Source organism: Mytilus galloprovincialis, chromosome 7 (assembly GCF_965363235.1).
Source record: "Mytilus galloprovincialis chromosome 7, xbMytGall1.hap1.1, whole genome shotgun sequence".
Lineage (NCBI taxonomy): Eukaryota > Metazoa > Mollusca > Bivalvia > Mytilida > Mytilidae > Mytilus > Mytilus galloprovincialis.
The window spans coordinates 7,796,946-7,816,170 of NC_134844.1; the positions used below are offsets into that span (position 1 = coordinate 7,796,946).

The window sequence follows — 19,225 nt, forward strand, 5'->3', positions numbered from 1 at the left end:
CTTAAAAAAAAATGAAATATACACCTATATAAAATTGTTGAGAGATATATATGAGATAACTGTCATGATCGTAAAACAAATTAGGTTGAAGATACATGTAAAGGGAGAATTAAAACTCAATAAGTCGAAGAGGGACGGACAAAATAATGTCAAAATCACCAACCACTAGCCGAAGAGAGACTTGACAAATTATATGCAAAGTCACTGACCACTAGCCAAAGAGAGACTTGACAAATTAATATTATGCAAAATCACTGACCACAAGTCGAAGATGATCAGACAAAGTAATGGCAAATTCACAGAAATATTAAATCAATACATAACAAACTTAAATCTATGCAAAACAAACCTCTTTAAAACACAGTTAAATGTAATATACATGTACATACAAGCAAAACACTTCTATTTTACATCTAATTTTTGCTGTGTTTATAATCATTTGTAGTAATGAATATTTATACCAAAATGCAAATACTACTGGCTGGAGATGTGTCAAGCTGTTGTAGAAAGTTTGGAGATTACTGACAAACTACAATATTTAAGAATTGAAGGCTTCTTTTTGTAACTTCATTGGGGTGTTAAAGCTTTGACCGAAGTACATTCTGTTTCCGCGCTAATCATAAAAATTCTAAAAATATGCGCATGTTCAACGCTTTTACAACCCTATGAAGTTACAAAAAGAAGCATTCAATACTTATAATTACATTTTTAACTATGATCATGAAAACACAAATTTTATAATTGTTTTACTTAATTCACCTATGCACTTTATTGTGGGACCACGTGTTATCATGAATGAAAAGTTTTATTGAGTAATGCAATTGCTAAAGGAATAACACGTGATGTGCAGTTAGCCAATCATAACAAAGTATTATAATGAAACATACATCTAATGTAATTATATATGTACATTTTTACCCATATGGGTTGAAGGCATACATAAATCAACATAATAATTTTACAATACATCATACAGAAAAAAACCATTATATACATATATGTATCTGTCATACAGTTGTTGAGTCCACCCTCCATGACCATGACTTTTTAACAAATGAAGCAGCATACTGGTGAATGGCAGCTGATGTACTTTTTATATAGTGTTGTCTGTCCTTGGACTACATGTTCATCAAATGCATCAGTTTTAGGAGGAGGAATATCTTATGCAAAAATTTCTAAAAATAAATATAAATAATTAGGGATAATTTTTCATTTAAATTCTTTATTTTGTGCTTGAAAATAAAAACAGAAAAAGTAAAAATTGATAATTTTGAAATTTGTACGTTCAAATTTTAATATTTATAACAATCTGCAATTGTTTACAAAAACAATGAATTTTCTAATTTTTGGTCATTAAATTGGTAATTAAATAGTTTTAAAATTTTATTTAACAGTCATTTCAGTAGATATGTAGACTTGGGTCAATTATTTGAATACATATTTTTATAGGTTTCTTTTTTTTGTTGAGAAAATTACATTTTTTTTGTGTAAACAGAATTCCTTTTCTCCTTAAGTCTTCAGTTACTGTGGTTTTGGGTTACAAAACAGGATGAACTGCCATAGGATTGGTTGAATTCAGTGGTCAGGTGGTCATGTCATTAGAAGCAATCCTTGAATTTAAATAATTTTTTGTTTCTTTTCAGTTTTGCTCTTTTTTTTTGTCACATTTTAAAAAAAAATCTATGTCTTTATTTTGGTTGGGTTGATTAATTAATTATCTTTTTTGGGTTGAGAAAATTCATATTTTTATCAACTTCTTAAAGGTGCGTGTTTAAATTTGTTATAAAAAAAGTAAAAACTTAACAATAAGTGGTTAGATTTGAGGATTGTTTCATATATTTTTTAGATTGTATTTTTTCATGAACAAATTTTCACCATTGGTTTCAATTTTTGTTTTCAGCCCACATATAGCGAATAACATAGAGACATGGCAATGAACGCAGTAAACGACTTGGTAGCAGTTTTAGGAAACGGCCTACCTCCAGTTGCTCCACGGTAAGTTGTATTATTTTACAATCTCTTTTTATAGAAAAATGTAACCTCAATGAATTAGTAAACAAGCAAAAAGTGGTACTGACCAGTAGATTATTGCACATTCTTGTGAAAAAGATGAAATGGTGCTACATTGTATGTAATATATAAAAAGGAAGATGTGGTATGATTGCCAATGAGACAACTATCCACAAAAGACCAAAATGACACACACATTAACAACTATATAGGTAACCGTACGGCCTTCAACAATGAGCAAAGCCCATACGGTCTCTTGATACATAGTTCAAGGGTGCAAAATAAACTCCCTACAGAAACACACAAAACTTATATAGTATTTTGCACCCATGGTCATTCTTAGTTTAATTTCTGTGTTTTAAAGTTTTTAAAACTTTAATAGTTTTTATAAACTATACTGGATTTCAACCAAACTTGGACAGAAGCTTGTTTATGATCATAAGATAGTATCCAGATGTAAATTTTATAAAAACAAAATACCATTTTTTCCCTATTTTACTTATAAATGGACTTAGATTTTAATGCCAGGAAACAACACATTCACTCTGTGGTTAAAGTTATTAAAATTTTAATAACTTTCTTTTACTATTTTGGATTTGTACCAAACTTGAACAGATGCTTGTTTATGATCAAAAGTTATTATCTAGAAGGAAATTTAAAATTTTGTACCTGTTTATTTGTATTTTACTTATAAATGGACTTCGTTTTTCATCAAGTTAACATTACATATGTACATGTACAGTCTACAGTTAAAGTTTTTAAAACATTATATAAGATTCATAAACATATAAAAAGTGTGGGCACTGCATATTGATAATTGCCAAGACATTACCACTGTATAAGAAAGTTTACATGAATTCATTTCTTTTTTCATCTCGGTTTCACCTTAATTAAAAAGTGTTGGTTTAATAACAGTTGTTAGAAATCAAATCCAGTCAAGATTATCACGGGACCTAGACTCAAAGTGAACAAAAAAAATTATTTCGGATTAGGTCATCTAATGTTCTTTTTTTTTGTGTTATTTTAAAAAGTGCTCTTTTCTTAGTTTTAAGTTTAAACATATTAAAAAATTATTTACTTACATTTGATTGGGAAACAAGTTGTTGCAACTTATATTAATCCATTTCCACACTTTAGACACTCTTGGATGTTTTTGAAATATGTACATGATTGGGTGTTTATGAAAAAAATCCACCTCAAAATTAATAAATCTATTTTACAATTGTTAAGACTTCTGATCATGAACTTCTGACAAATTCACCCAACCCCGTCAAAAAAAGCATTTATGATTAATATGTCAACAGTATTGAGTGAGAGAGAAAAAAGGTTTTAACATATTTTCACTATCAAACTTTTTCTTTGATGTAGATTTTATTTTAAGGAGAAATATAGGTTACAATTCCACAGTTAAAGTGGAAAAAAATCAAATGTTTAACAAATTGTTTTAAAAGATTTAAAGGAATTTCAGACATAAATTTGTTATTTTGCTTAAGGATTAAAAAATAAAGGGGACTTAATTTGCAAGTTTCATTTTTTGTCTCCCCTTTAAACAAAATATTGCTTCAACAATTCATTTAATTTTAAACAAAATAGAGTGGACCGAAATAAAAAAGTTGTCATGGATCTATTCAAGTCGATAATTTAACAGCGTTGGCTAATTTTACGACTTGTAAACCAATATAAAAGTTTGAATGTTTCATGTGTTATTATCTCCTTACACTTGTCAATGTTAAACAAATAATATCTGACATGGAAATATAATGACTTATTAAAGTCAATAATTAGTTTTCAAAATCAGTTAACTTCATGACCCATGTATACACAGTACATGTACATGTATATAAAAAGCTCAAAAAGAACTGCATAAAATTGTGACAACTTTTGTCTTCTAAAAAGGATTTAATATTAAAGTACAAAAATGGACAGTCGGTATTCGAATTCTTCAAAATTATCTCCCCATTAAGCCAGCTAATTTTTACAATCATCAAACTGGAAGCCATTGTATGGATAAATGGCTGCTAGTTTAGCTCATGAAAACTGATAAAACATTTTCCACATACATGTAGCACCATTATGATTTTAATATATGCCAGTTGTATTTTAAATGTATCCATTAGCTATTGAGCATCATTTCTGCATTTAGTCAACTTAGGACTATTGTCCGAAGGGCCAAGTGAGCTTTTCTCATCACTTGGCATCTGTCGTCTGGTCCGTCGTCATCGTTAACTTTTCACATTTTGAACTTCTTCTAGATAACCGCTCAATGGAATGGCACCAAATATAGCATGAATGTTCCTTATGAGGGGCTAACCATGTGTTGTTACTTTGTAGCCGATCCATCATCCAAGATGGCTGCCAGCGGGGGACTTAGTTTAACAAAGGACCCCATGGGAAATACATACAAATATCTTCTTTTAGAGAACTACTGAATGGAATGAAACCAAACATGACATGAATGTTCTTTATGAGATTCTGACCAAGTTTTGTTACTTTGTAGCCGATCCATTATCCAAGAGGGCCGCCAGCAGGGGACTTAATTAAACACAGGACCCTATGTAAAAAAACATACAAATGTCTGAATGGTATGAATGCAAACAAAGCAATATTAAACCAAATTTGGCGTCAAACATCATTATAAGTTTCTGTTACAATTTTTCCATTTTTCCATATTATTTCAAAATCCCAAGTAGAATCAGGTGAACGACACAGTCTCCTGAGAGCCTCTAGTTTGTAAAAATCTAGTGATCGCAATAAGCATGGATCTGTCACTGAAATAAGCTATTATATGATTGTACATGTTAAACATGTGCTCAATACCCATGCTTTTTTGTTGATTGTTGACAAACAGGTGTCAATCGTGAAACTGCGGCTTCACAACACGAACTTTAATTACCTGCCATATTTTCACAACAACACTGACTGTACAGAAAAAAATTGACGATTTTACGAAATTTATGTGCTAAAAAATGATAAAATCGTGCACAAAAGACTAAGTTTATCTGTATATGCATTGGTTCAAGAATTGGAATAATATTAATTTTCATCTTGTCTCTCGTTTCATATGACTAACATTAAAAAAATTTCTTAAACTATCCTAGATTTGTACCAAACTTGGACAGAAGCTTGTTTATGAGTATAAGCAGGGGGGATTGTAAAAGGGGGGTGGGGGGGTTCCAACTATATGCTCCCATTCAAATGCATTGATCGTCCCCAAAAAAGGAGGGGTTCTAACAAATTTTACCATTCTTGAGTTATGTCCCATTATAATGTTATATCATCTAAGTCTCATGGACAAATTCTTCATTTATTTGTAGTTTACATTTAAAGTCTTTGATTAAAATTAATTAGACATCAATATCCTTCATAGAATTTTATAAAATGTTGGTTATTGATTTGGGGATGTATGGGGGTTGGTCAGGCGGGCAGCCGCCAAATGTTGTCCGTGCACTTACTCATGAACTGTTCAACCAAAGCTTTTATTAATAATATGTTGTTACTGACAACCAAATTGAGGTCAAGTTCAATAATGATGATTTTGACTTTTCCTGTTTTAGGAGTTATGGTTCTTGAAAGATTGAAAAATGTGTTTCCAATCGTGTCATGCATTTACTCATTAACACTGTTCAAGCAAAGCTTTTCAAATTTATATATGGTGTTACTGATGACAAAATGGAAGTCAAGCAGTATAATGAGGATTTTTGCTTTTATCGATCAGGAGTTACAGTTCTTGAAATATTAAAAAAATCGTGTTTCTGGTTGTGTCTGCATTTACTCATGGACCATTCAACCCATGCTTATTAAATTTTAATATGTTGTTACTGATGACAAAATGATGGTCAACTTTGATATTCATGATTTTCACTTATATTGATCTGGAGTTATGATTCTTGAAAGATTGAAAAATTGAGTTATGGTTCTTAAAAGATTGAAAAAATTGTGTACCATAACTTGGAAAATTAAAATGTCAAATGTTGACGAAACAGACAAAAAAAACCCATGCTGTATCAAATATTCAATCAAAATTCAAATTGAGAGCTGTTTTAAGATTAAATGTTGTTTATACACTTGCTCAACTGTTTGATCTCTGCAAGACAATCTGGTTTGCTGTCTCTTGTTTTCATTGTTTCCCACTATCCACCAACTAACAAGATTGATTGATGAAAAGGAATAAATTTTGTCTCCAAAAATATACCCTGACTAAAATATTTTCTAAGTTGCAAATAGATATATTCCGGAGGAGCAGAGAATAGTCTTATTTATTTATGACGTATTCATATATTGATGTCATTATTATAAGTCTTGTTTTTATTTCAAACTGGCCAATATAATGAGTAACCAAAGAATCTTCATCCAGGTCAGGATACAGATGAAAATTGTTTTGTACATTTTACCTATCAGAAAATGTATGCCCAATAATTCTAGCATTCATCAAGTTCAAGATTTATAAGTAGTCTTTTGAATGCAAACCTGCCCATATTAAGATAATTGAATAAAAAACACAGCAACAATTTTGACCCTTTATCATTATATGATAAGATGATAAACTTGGGACCTGGAGAGACTGAGTAAATATCTGACATTATGGTGATACCCAACACTACAGGGAGATAACTCTGTAAATTCAGCTAAATCGTTAATCATATTGTATTGTTAAGAAAGTTCTCAATGATCAAAATTAGTGTTTGTCAAAATGCTATGTATATCCAATGAAATTTTTCCAAGAAAGTGATTGGTTGAAGTCCACACTTCGGACAATTACTAAAAATCGCTTCAACCAATTTTTATGAAACTTTGTTGAATTGTTTATATCTATTGACGTAAAGCTCCCTTTTCGATTTTTATAAATTTCAGATTTCAGATTCATGTTATGAAGTTTTATTCTTAAATAAAGGGTGATTGTCCAGTTTTCGGACAATCACTCAAAAAGGATTCCATCAACTTTAATGAAAATTTGGTGAATTGTTTATATCTATTGACCTATGCTACAGCAGGCGTATCATGAGTGTGCTTATAGCACCCTTTTTATATTTTTTTCAAAGGGTCAAAGCTAATATTGTGTCAAAATTTTATGAAAATTAAACAAGCCAAATTTTATTTTAGTTAATGTGTTGGGTACAATCTTAAGGGGACTTTACTAAGGCATTCTAATGTAGAAGTTTTGTTTTCAAATGTCTTTGTACATGTATAAGCAGACATGCCAAAAATAACATGTAAAGTAAAGACACTTATCTGTTTTGAAATCAACAAGATGTTAGATTTTAAGTTTCTAAGTTGCAGGGTTTTATTCATAAAAAAGGGGTATTTTCCAGTTTTCCGGAAAAAAACTCCCAATGCTTTCAGCAATTCTTATGAAACTTAAGTGAATTATTTATATCTATTGATGTAAGCTCTCTTGATTTTCATAATTTTCTTTTTATTGATATTGAGATCAAATTTAACTTTAATTGTTGAGTCTGACAACAGATTTACTAAGGCAGCAACCATTTGATTTTCTGGGGGGGGGCTATGGTTTTTTTTTCTGGACAATTTTTTTTTTTCGCCATCTATTTTTTTCACGACAAGGTTTTTTTTGGAACAAGGTTTTTTTTCCAAAAAAAACCATAGCCCCCCCCCCCCCCCCCCAGAAAATCAAATGGTTGCTGCCTAAGTATTGAGCAACAGCACAGTGTATTACACAACAGCAAAAATCTTTAATTGAATATAATTTTTATAACCGATTTCAAGTTCTTTGACTACATTTAATCAGGGTTCAGGGTTGGACCTCTGCAGGTGTACCTAGTTGTTCTCAGAGAAGCATTTCATTCCCTTATAGAGAAAACATTAAACAATAGAATTGGTAATGATTCAATGAGAGTAATTCATTTTATAAATTGCACAGAAAAATAACAAATAAAAAGACGATAGGGGTCACATGCCTTACTTACTATTCAATTTGTCCTGTAAATTTTGATACAATTATCTCCCCTTGATTTTAAACAGATTTTTCTGAAAAACAACTCTTAATTTTTTGACAGTTAAAACCTTTATTTCAAGTTTTAGATGGTCAAATTATTATCATTAAACTTTCAAAATTTCAAAATTTCATGTACAGTCAGAGACTCCCCTTCTTTTTCTGTCAATTATAAGCAAATATTTTGTATACTCTGGATTCATTATTATTGTTGGATACAAGTTTTTGTGGTTTTGTAGCATTTACCATTGCACCACAAATGAAATGTTTAACAAATTACAAATTTTCTATAGGGTTTGCATGGAAAGACTGGAAAAACCACGAAATCAAATATCCATGAAAAGCAAGTTTTCCTTAATACATGAAAATTGATACCCACTAAAATAAATTGGAACCCCCCTTTTTTTTGGCCGATCAATGCATTTGAATGGGAGCATATAGTTGGTACCCCCCCTTTACTCTGGGTTTGGAACCCCCCCTTTTTAACCCCCCTGGCTACGGGTATGGTTCCCCTTTAAAATGTTTGCCTCATGAACATCGGTCACCATGATCAGAATTGGAAATGTTAAAGAATGGTTCTTGAATGTTTTTCCAGCCATTCTTTATATTATCTAGATATAAATGGTATGATTGTCATTAATACAAATATTAACACCCTAGAATAAAGATAGCTGGACTATTAATAGGAGATCTCTTTTTACATATAACCTTCAAAAAACAACAAAATCCTATGCTGAAGTGTTATATCTGAAAGTCCAAGATGACAAAATATGAAACACTTTTGTTGAATAGCCTGATTAAGACAGTAACATTATGAATTAAAAACAATGACAATCACAGGATTAAAGATTTTTTTAAGGTGCAGTGTGGGTTGGAAGTATTTGAGAAAGAAATATTCTGGCCAGTGGGCAAAACTGGAAATAGAATAAACATGAATATTCTTTCCAAACAAATACAGGATACAGCTGTGTACTAAAATAGAAATGAATAATTGCATTTGCAAAAAAACATAAATATGCAAAACAATACAAAAAAAAAAAAATATACTCCTCAGCTGTCTTGTGAAAGACTATTTGCAGAAATGTTCCTAAATAATTGTCACAGTTCAGAATATGCCTTATAAACTGGAATTTAAACCTTTAAGGTGATCTTTTCACTTACACCAAATTAATTTATTATGACAACTTATATAGCCTAAAACAATGGAACTCTAAATCACTAATATGAGGTTATAATTTTCATTTTGGGTACAGACAGGGAAAGCAGGATGTTTGATGCGATTTCAAAATGGCTAAAATTTTAAACTACAATATATTGTCATAATGAAGCACATATATATATTTATATTTCTCTAATTCTAAGCTGATTTATCGTTTTCCTAATCTGTTGATTATTTTTATTTAATCAACATGTGGTTCATTTGATCTCAGCTATTCATTGGTCAAATTTCGATTATGACGTCACATTTTCTTGCTTTCCTCTGAATTTCTTATTGTGACTTTATTAAAAAAGGCGTCTGATGATGTTGTATAGAAAGATCACATCTTTTACAGATCAATGCAGAAAAAGGAATAATTGAGTTTGCTTCCATTATAGCATAAAAATCTCTAGAGAAACTGATTCCACCACTAAATCTTGTGTTATACGATATTTATCAACTCTTGACAGTTAAATTTTAAATATTAAAAACGCTCGGGCGAGCCTCGCATTTTAAATTGATAATTTAACTGCCTCTAGTGGATAAATATCATATCACACTTGATGGTTCATAAATATAGCTAAATCAATTACCAGATTAATGAAATATACCAATTTTGTGAAAATTTATGTACAAAAAAGGGAAGAAAGATACCAGAGAGACAGTCAAATTCATAAATCGAAAATAAACTGACAACGCCATGGCTAAAAATGAAAAAGACAAACAGACAAACAATAGTACACATGACACAACATAGAAAATCAAAGAATAAGCAACACAAACCCCACCAAAAACTAGGGGTGATCTCAGGTGCGCCGGAAGGGTAAGCAGATCTTGCTCCACATGTGGTACAAGTGTATTCATGACATCACAAGTAAGACAAATTGGGACTTGCCACAAACTTGAATGAAAACTTGTTAATATTAGATAGAAGACAATATAACTCGTATATTGACAAAACATCGAATTTACCTTTCTGACTCTGATATTTAGTATGTGGAACTCTTAGCTCTGTTTTTAATTCGCCTTTTCAGAATCTAAAGAACTATGGGTAATCTAATTGCTTGTACACCAAAGTAAAAATAACGTCACATCATCGGTTGAATTCCAATTGTTTAGGACTCTCAACCAATCAAGACGCTTTGGTGTACGCTTTTTTTGCCTGTTTTTTAAATGTTGATGCTTTAAAAAACATGCATGAAAATTTGAAAAAGGCCTATACCTTACTTGTGCCTTGAACTATGAATTCTTATTTTCTGAGTGAACAATTTCTATTTATTTTCTTTGTCACTGTAAATTCAGAATTTGTGATTTTTTTTTAAATGAATAATTTGGTACTTTCTAAAAAAATCACAATTATAAATAGATGCAATAATTTCTGAATTTACAGTATCTCAATGACCTTGTTTCATAATCAATTTGACATGTGATTGTTATGATAAAAAAAAGTGGGAAAGCAGAATATGTATTATATTCAATATATTATATTTCAGTGTGAGGACCTACGTGGACAACCAGATGAACAGGCGTCTCCAACGAGTTGGTATGCCATACGGATATGTGGCTCCACGACTAGAGGCACCACGATGCTCTCGTCGTCTTTTAGGGTTGGAGCCAGAACCAGTACTTCTCCCAGTTGCGTCTCCTGAGCTGCCAAGAAATGATCAACCTGAACATTTCGAAGCAGTTATTGTACCTCGGGCACGATTATTCTCCGTCATGGTTCCTGAAGCAGCTATTCACATTGCTGATGACGAGGATGATATGGTTGAGGTTGAGATAGCTGGCGAGGAGCTCTCGGTTCTGGAGGACGAAGAGGTCATCGAGCTGTCTCTGCTGTGTGGTATGGACACAACGGTGGAGGAACCAGCCGACTGGTTCCTGGAGAAGACCGTGTCTTTCCTGCCAACAGAGGAGGAGACTGTTTTCTTCGAGGAGGTAGTGGATGAGGATGCAACAACCAACCATGCTGAAGAGACTGTCTGGTATGGTCCTGAAGAGGTTGAGGTTCCAGCCACACCAGTCACACCTTATGTTGTTATAGGTAATGATGTAGGTGTTCCTTTGGACTGGGAGGTAATCCCTGCTCCAGTGGTTGAGGTTGCTCCTGTCCCTGAGGCAGCTGGGAGGTTTGTTGGGTGGAGACAGGTGGCTAGAGTGCTAGGCTGCCTTGTTACTTCATACCAAACTGTCTCAGCTGTCTAATTTTTTGGTTAATTTTTGGTAAATACATATACATTTTGTATATTTTCTTAAAAAAAGGAAAATTGGAAAAGTATAAATTTTTGCTTTAGTTTAAAAAAAAAAGTTTTGAAAAGTATAAATTTTTGTTTTAGTTTAAAAAGAAATGTTTGGAAAAATTAATTTTTAAAACCTAACTTTTTGATTTGATTTATGGTCATTCCTTTTATTTTTGAAAGATTTTCATTCTTTGCTAAGTAACACAATTTCTTCAAACTTCAAAAGATTTTTTTTATAATTTTGGCTATTTAATCATTAAAGGTTTTAAGAAAATATTTTGGTATAATTTAATTGAAAGTTTTTAATGTTTAATTTACTTTACTTGGAAATTTATAAAGAATGTGTGTCTGTGTTTTTGTAAGGTGACTGTTCTTTTTATCCAACACATGTTAAACTGTCAAAATGGATCACCATAATTATCAGTCAGGTCAAGGTCAATCAGTATAGATATCCAATCATTTCAGGTCAACATTTTCGTTTAAAGTTTGGTCATAAGTTAGAGGTTAAAAGTTCAGGTCAACATTGACAAGAAAAGAATGGTCATTACTCCTTTATAGGGTAGAGGTCTACTATAGAGTTAAGATCAAACTATTTGTAAGTATGGTTATATATAAGGTCAAAGATATGCAGTGTTAGGTCAAGGTCAATGTTTACTTCTACAGAATGATTGTATCTGTTAGCAGGATCACAGATATGATTAATTGCTTAAAAGCAACAAGCACATGTAAGAAGCATATTCCTGCTAAACAGCTTTAAATATGTGTACTTATTTTCACAAATAAGAACAAAAATAGGTCCCTTCCCCAAGGGTTGACTGGGGTATAGAAATATGGTCATCCCTTGGTCTTCATTTGACCGGCAGTAAAATGCTTGCCAATTAGCCACCGTTTAGTTAATACATAGCCACATCCTGTTAAAATTTAAAATTAAAAAGTTGCATCTAATACCAGAGTAACTTTTAACCCGAAGTGTGACAGAGAAACAAACGAACAGACAGACAAAGGAACGGACGAACAGGTACGACCAGAAAATTTTGATGAAAAATACAAAATATTTCCTTTGACTCCGTTAAAACATTTAAATTGTCACCACCCTTTAGAAAGAAAATGAACATTAAGTCCCCTACATAAATTTCATAGTTTAAATAAAGGGAATTTTTTCTGCAATTTTCACTTCTGGATGAAAGGATAAAATTACCACTTCTGTTTCATTATTCATTGAGAGCATTTATAAAAAAGTACCAGATCAGAAGTAAAACAAAAAATGAAAATATCACTTATTTCCTATTAAACATCCCAAAAATTTCACATTTGTTCATTTTAACCTTGACCACTCTTTTAAAATTTAATAAAATATTAAATAAGGTTTCTGTATCTGAATTTGGCAGCTTCTGATAAATTAAAGAATATATTTGGTATATATAAATCAATGAGGGGTACTAAACAAACAACAAAAACAAGACGTCTTTAGGTCAACATAGTCTTCAACAAAGATAGGGATCTATACAATTTGTTCAGTGTTTATAGTTTAAAATTCATCAACAAAATTTACAAAATATCTATAAAGAAAAATGTCGACAAAATTTACTAAATATATAAATATCTATTAAAAGAAAAAAAGTCAACAAATTTACTAAATATCTCGAAAGAAAAAAGTCCACAAAATTTACTAAATATTTCTAAAAGAAAAAAGTCGACATAATTAACTAAATATCTATAATGAAAGAAGCCCACAAAATTTACTAAAAAAAGAAAGTCCACAAAATTAACTAAATATCTATAAAGAAAAAAGTCCACAAAATTTAATAAATATCTATAAAGAAAAAAGTCCACAAAATTTACTAAATATCTATAAAGAAAAAAGACCACTAAATTTACTAAATATCTCTAAAAGAAAAAAGTCCACAAAATTTACTAAATATCTATAATGAAAAAAGTCCACAAAATTTACTAAATATCTATAATGAAAGAAGTCCACAAAATTTACTAAAAAAAGAAAGTCCACAAAATTAACTAAATATCTATAAAGAAAAAAGTCCACAAAATTTACTAAATATCTATACAGAAAAAAGTCCACTAAATTTACTAAATATCTTTAAAAGAAAAAAGTCCACAAAATTTACTAAATATCTATAATGAAAGAAGTCCACAAAATTTACTAAAAATAGAAAGTCCACAAAATTAACTAAATATCTATAAAGAAAAAAGTCCACAAAATTTACTAAATATCTATAATGAAAGAAGTCCACAAAGTTTACTACAAAAAGAAAGTCCAAAATATTTACTAAATATCTATAAAGAAAAAAGTCCACAAAATTTACTAAATATCTATAATGAAAGAAGTCCACAAAATTTACTAAATATCTATAAAGAAAATAGTCCACAAAATTTACCAAATATCTTCAAAGAAAAAAGTCCTAAAATTTACTAAATATCTTTTAAAGAAAAAAGTCTACAAAATTTACTAAATATCTTTTAAAAAAAATAATAATAAAGCAAAATAATTTTAAAAAATTTCTCTTGCAATTAAATAAGTTTAAAATTTTTAATTCAGCAAAAGATTTGGCTCACAACAACTTGATGTGAATGATATTGCATTATTATAGTGTCTGAGTACAACATTATTACATAACTTGCTGGATTCAAATTTCATTTTTTTTACAAAAATATAAAGTATATCCAAAGTTAACACTGGCAAGTCAAGTATAACAATGTATCTAACACTGCACAATCTGCATAAACCTGCATACCTGCATAGGATAATTAGCATTGCATATATAAATTAACATGTAAAGCTTATGCTGGCTTGCTGATGTTTTCTTTCATTGTTCTATTTAATTAACCCCTAGCCAAATATAGCAACATCTATTTAAAATAGACCTGGGACTTGGATTTTGGGCAGGTAGGGAGGAATAAAGGAAATACCTTGGCCTGGGATTTTAGGGCTTAAAGAAAGGGGAGGGGAAACCTTGGGACTCTGGTGAAGTGGGGATATAAAAGGAGAGGGGAATCCCAGGGCCTGGTGTATTTGGGGAGATAAAAGAGGGAGAAGGTTACATCCACAGTCTGGTGAACTGGGGGAGATAAAAGAGGGAATGGGGAAATAGTTGCTGTTCATTGAATGAAGTAAGTTATGTGTTAATGTTGTAATCACATTGTTGTGATGATTGTATTGTTGCTTTGAAGTTTGTGGAGCACATATACCCCAGTAATTTTGGATAGAAATGATAATGAAAAAATATTCCCGTTTAAACTTTCAGTTTTTAATAAAGATGAATATTCAATTGTTCAAATTAACTATTAAAGTGGTCTTTCTTAAAGTTGTCAAATAAGAACCAAAGTGTACCTTTTAAACTTTAAAATATGAATTGAACATTTAATTAGAAACCTTTGGTTTAAACATTTATGCGTGTTTCTGAATTCCTTTCATTAAAATTGAGTAAATAAAATCTCACTCTATTTAAACAATTTTGTGTTGTAAAAAAACCCACAAAAACATACTTGACCTATAGTATAGAAACTTGTTTTTGTTGGAGACTATATTGACCTCTAGGGTCCAGGTTTTTTGTGTTGTTTAATTGCTGTCTCAATAACATAATCCCTAAAGTTATTTTCCATTAATAATAGACAAAGGACAAATTACAAAAAAAACAGAATATCCTAATCATTCATATAAACTTATAATAACTGTTAATTTTCCTTCAAAATATGTTTCACACATCTCCTTCGTTTAGATAAATTTCAAAGTGAAACAGAAAATGGAAGCCAAATAATTAAAATTTAGATCAATTGAAATAGCCTCCCCACTTAAAAAAAAAATAAAGAACAAATTTTAACAGAAAAAAGGGGGAGGGAAACCTAAAGATACAGAATTTAAATAAAGTGATAAAAAGATCTTCCATCCTTTTCTAAACTTCTTTTTAAAGTTTTAAACTTGGTAAATTAGATGTCCCCTGAATTTAGAGTATCCATGGGAACATGTCTCATTTTTACCAGAAATTAATATACCCATAGGAACATTACAGTACATGTTCCTCTTCAAAGTAATAAAGGTATCCATAGGAACATCACATCACATGTTCCTCTCCAAAGTAATGAAGGTATCCATAGGAACATCACATGTTCCTCTTCAAAGTAATAAAGGTATCCATAGGAACATCACATCACATGTTCCTCTCCAAAGTTATGAAGGTATCCATAGGAACATCACATGTTCCTCTTCAAAGTAATGAAGGTATCCATAGGAACATTTCATGTTCCGCTCAAAAGTAATGAAGGTATCCATAGGAACATCACATGTTCTGCTCAAAAGTAATGAAGGTTTCTATAGGAACATCATATGTTCCTCTTCAAAGTAATAAAGGTATCCATAGGAACATCACATGCTCCACTCAAAAGTAATGAAGGTATCAATAGGAACATCACATGTTCCGCTCAAAAGTAATGAAGGTATCCATAGGAACATCACATGTTCCTCTCCAAAGTAATGAAGGTATCCATAGGAACATCACATGTTCCTCTCCAAAGTAATGACAGAATTGGCTTTACAATGAACTTTGAACTCAAAGACATGGATACACATGTTTCAGAAAAGTAAGTTTGGTACCTATATCTCTTTTCACACTTTTATTTTTAAATCATTTGTAAATTTAATTGTAAATGTAACATATTTAAGTTGTCAAATTTTTGTGTAAAAAATAAAAAGGGGAATGACCATATAAACTTTTATTTTTTATGCCCCACCTACGATAGTAGAGGGGCATTATGTTTTCTGGTCTGTGCGTCCGTTCGTCCGTTCGTTCGTCCGTCTGTCCCGCTTCAGGTTAAAGTTTTTGGTCGAGGTAGTTTTTGATGAAGTTGAAGTCCAATCGACTTCAAACTTGGTACACATGTTCCCTATGATATGATCTTTCTAATTTTAATGCCAAATTAGAGATTTTACCCCAATTTTACGGTTCACTGATAGAAAATGATAGTGCAAATTTCAGGTTAAAGTTTTGGCTTCAGGTTAAAGTTTTTGGTCAAGGTAGTTTTTGATGAAGTTGAAGTCCAATCAACTTGAAACTTAGTATACATGTGCCCTATGATATGATCTTTCTAATTTAAATGCCAAATTAGAGTTTTGACCCCAATTTTACGGTTCACTGAACATAGAAAATGATAGTGCAAATTTCAGGTTAAAGTTTTTGGCTTCAGGTTAAAGTTTTTGGTCAAGGTAGTTTTTGATGAAGTTGAAGTCCAATCAACTTGAAACTTAGTATACATGTGCCCTATGATATGATCTTTCTAATTTAAATGCCAAATTAGAGTTTTGACCCCAATTTTACGGTTCACTGAACATAGAAAATGATAGTGCAAATTTCAGGTTAAAGTTTTTGGCTTCAGGTTAAAGTTTTTGGTCAAGGTAGTTTTTGATGAAGTTTAAGTCCAATCAACTTGAAACTTAGTATACATGTGCCCTATGATATGATCTTTCTAATTTAAATACCAAATTAGAGTTTTGACCCCAATTTTACGGTTCACTGAACATAGAAAATGATAGTGCAAATTTCAGGTTAAAGTTTTTGGTCAAGGTAGTTTTTGATAAAGTAGAAGTCCAATCAACTTGAAACTTAGTATACATGTTCCCTTTGATAAGATCATTCTAATTTTAATGCCAAATTAGAGAATTTATTCCAATTTCACAGTCCTTTAAACATAGAAAATGATAGTGTGAGTGGGGCATCCGTGTACTGTGGACACATTCTTGTTTATTATAAATTTTATTATTTTTGTTAAAGATTTTCAGAAGGAAACAGAAAAATTATTTATGAAAATGTGAATAGTGTCAAATGTGTATATATATATATAGTTTTAAGAAAAATATAAAAAAAAAAAAAAAAATGCATGGGTGATGGTTTTTAATGATTTTAAGAAAAATGGGAAAAAAACAAAAAAATGCATGGGTGATGGTTTTTAATGATTTAAAAAAAAAAATAGAAAAAAAAAAAAAAAAAATATGCATGTTACTAATGATTTTAAGAAAAATAGAAAAAAAGAAAAAAATGCTTTGGTTTTAATTATATCATGATGCAGAAATGGGTCCATTTAATATTTAAACTTGAATTTGGGATTTATTTATATCATGATATGGAATGGATACATTCTTTTAACTTGAAATTTGGATTTAATTATATCATGATACCGATTGGATACATTTCTTTTAACTTGAATCTGGGGGAATGAATTATATCATGATACAGAATGGATACATTCTTTTAACTGGAATTTGGAGGATTTAATAATATCATGATACAGAATGGATACATTCTTTTAACTTGAATTTGGAATTTAATGATATCATGAAACGGAATGGATACATTCTTTTAACTGGAATAATGGGGATTAAAATAAACCCTTTAAAAAAGTGGGGTTTACTGTTTTACCTCTGTCTGTCTGTCCATCATTCAGTCTGGCAGCATTAACAATCGTAACAAGGATTTCTGAAATTTGTCACTTATTCTCCGGAACGTCAATACAAGGATTTCTGAAATTTGGTTCAGTGTTGATATAATGCAGCTATACTGTGTCATGCGTTTTTAGATTCATCACTCAACAACTTCCTGTTTACTGAACACTTGTATCATTTACACATGTTAACTAAATTGAAAATTTTCGTCACCTTGTTCTCCGGAACTTCAATACAAGGATTTCTGAAATTTGACTCAGTGTTGATATAATGCAGCTATACTGTGCCATGCGTTTTCAGATTCATCACTCGTCAACTTCCTGTATACCTAACACTTGTATCATTTACACATGATAGCTAAGTTGAAAATTTTCGTCACCTTATTCTCTAGAACTTCAATACAGAATACAAGGATTTCTGAAATTTGGTTCAGTGTTGATATAATGCAGCTATACTGTGTCATGCGTTTTTAGATTCATCACTCAACAACTTCCTGTTTACCGAACACTTGTATCATTTACACATGATAGCTAAGTTGAAAATTTTCGTCACCTTATACACGGGAATTTTAATACAAGGATTTCTGAAATTTGGTTCAGTGTTGATAAAATGCAGCTATACAGTGCCGGGCGTTTTTAGATTCATCACTCAACAACTTCCTATTTACTGAACACTTGTATCATTTACACATGATAGCTAAGTTGAAAATTTTCGTCACCTTTTTCATGAGGAACTTCAATACAAGGATTTCTGAAATTTGGTTTCAGGGTTGATAGAAGTCGGCTTAACTGTGTGATGCATTTTCAGATTCATTACTCAACGACTTCCTGTTTACCAAACATTTGTATCATTTACACATGAAAGCTAAGGTGGAAATTTTTGTCACCTTATTCTCAGGAACTTCAATTCAAGGATTTCTGAAATTGGGTTTCTGAGGCTTAATAATGGTCAGCTATACTGTGTGAGGTGTTTTTTGGATTCACAACTCAACAACTTCCTGCGTACTGAAGTTTCACTTATTTTGCAATGATACGGAATGGATACATTCTTTTAACTTGAATTTTGGATTTAATTATATCATGATACGGAATGGATACATTCTTTTAACTTGAATTTTGGATTTAATTATATCATGATACGGAATGGATACATTCTTTTAACTTGAATTTTGAATTTAATTATATCATGATACGGAATGGATACATTCTTTTAACTTGAATTTTGAATTTAATTATATCATGATACCTTTTTAAAAGTATACACTTTTATTTTCTGAGGATTGTTTTGATATATGTAAGTGAACAGCAACCAACAACACAAACAAAAAAACGTGAAAAGATAAGTTAATACATTTTAAATAAAGATAAATAATGTTAATA

At 30.8% G+C, this 19,225-nt stretch overlaps 1 protein-coding gene across 1 annotated transcript; it reads left to right on the top strand.

Moving 5' to 3' along the window:
• The first annotated feature begins 1,907 nt into the window (after nucleotides 1-1,907).
• Nucleotides 1,908-11,419, top strand: LOC143082233 (uncharacterized). The gene is made up of 2 exons (XM_076257817.1): nucleotides 1,908-1,995; nucleotides 10,652-11,419. The coding sequence occupies exons 1-2, from the start codon at nucleotides 1,928-1,930 to the stop codon at nucleotides 11,361-11,363; spliced, it is 780 nt and encodes a 259-aa protein (XP_076113932.1). The 5' UTR covers nucleotides 1,908-1,927; the 3' UTR covers nucleotides 11,364-11,419.
• Nucleotides 11,420-19,225: the final 7,806 nt, after the last annotated feature.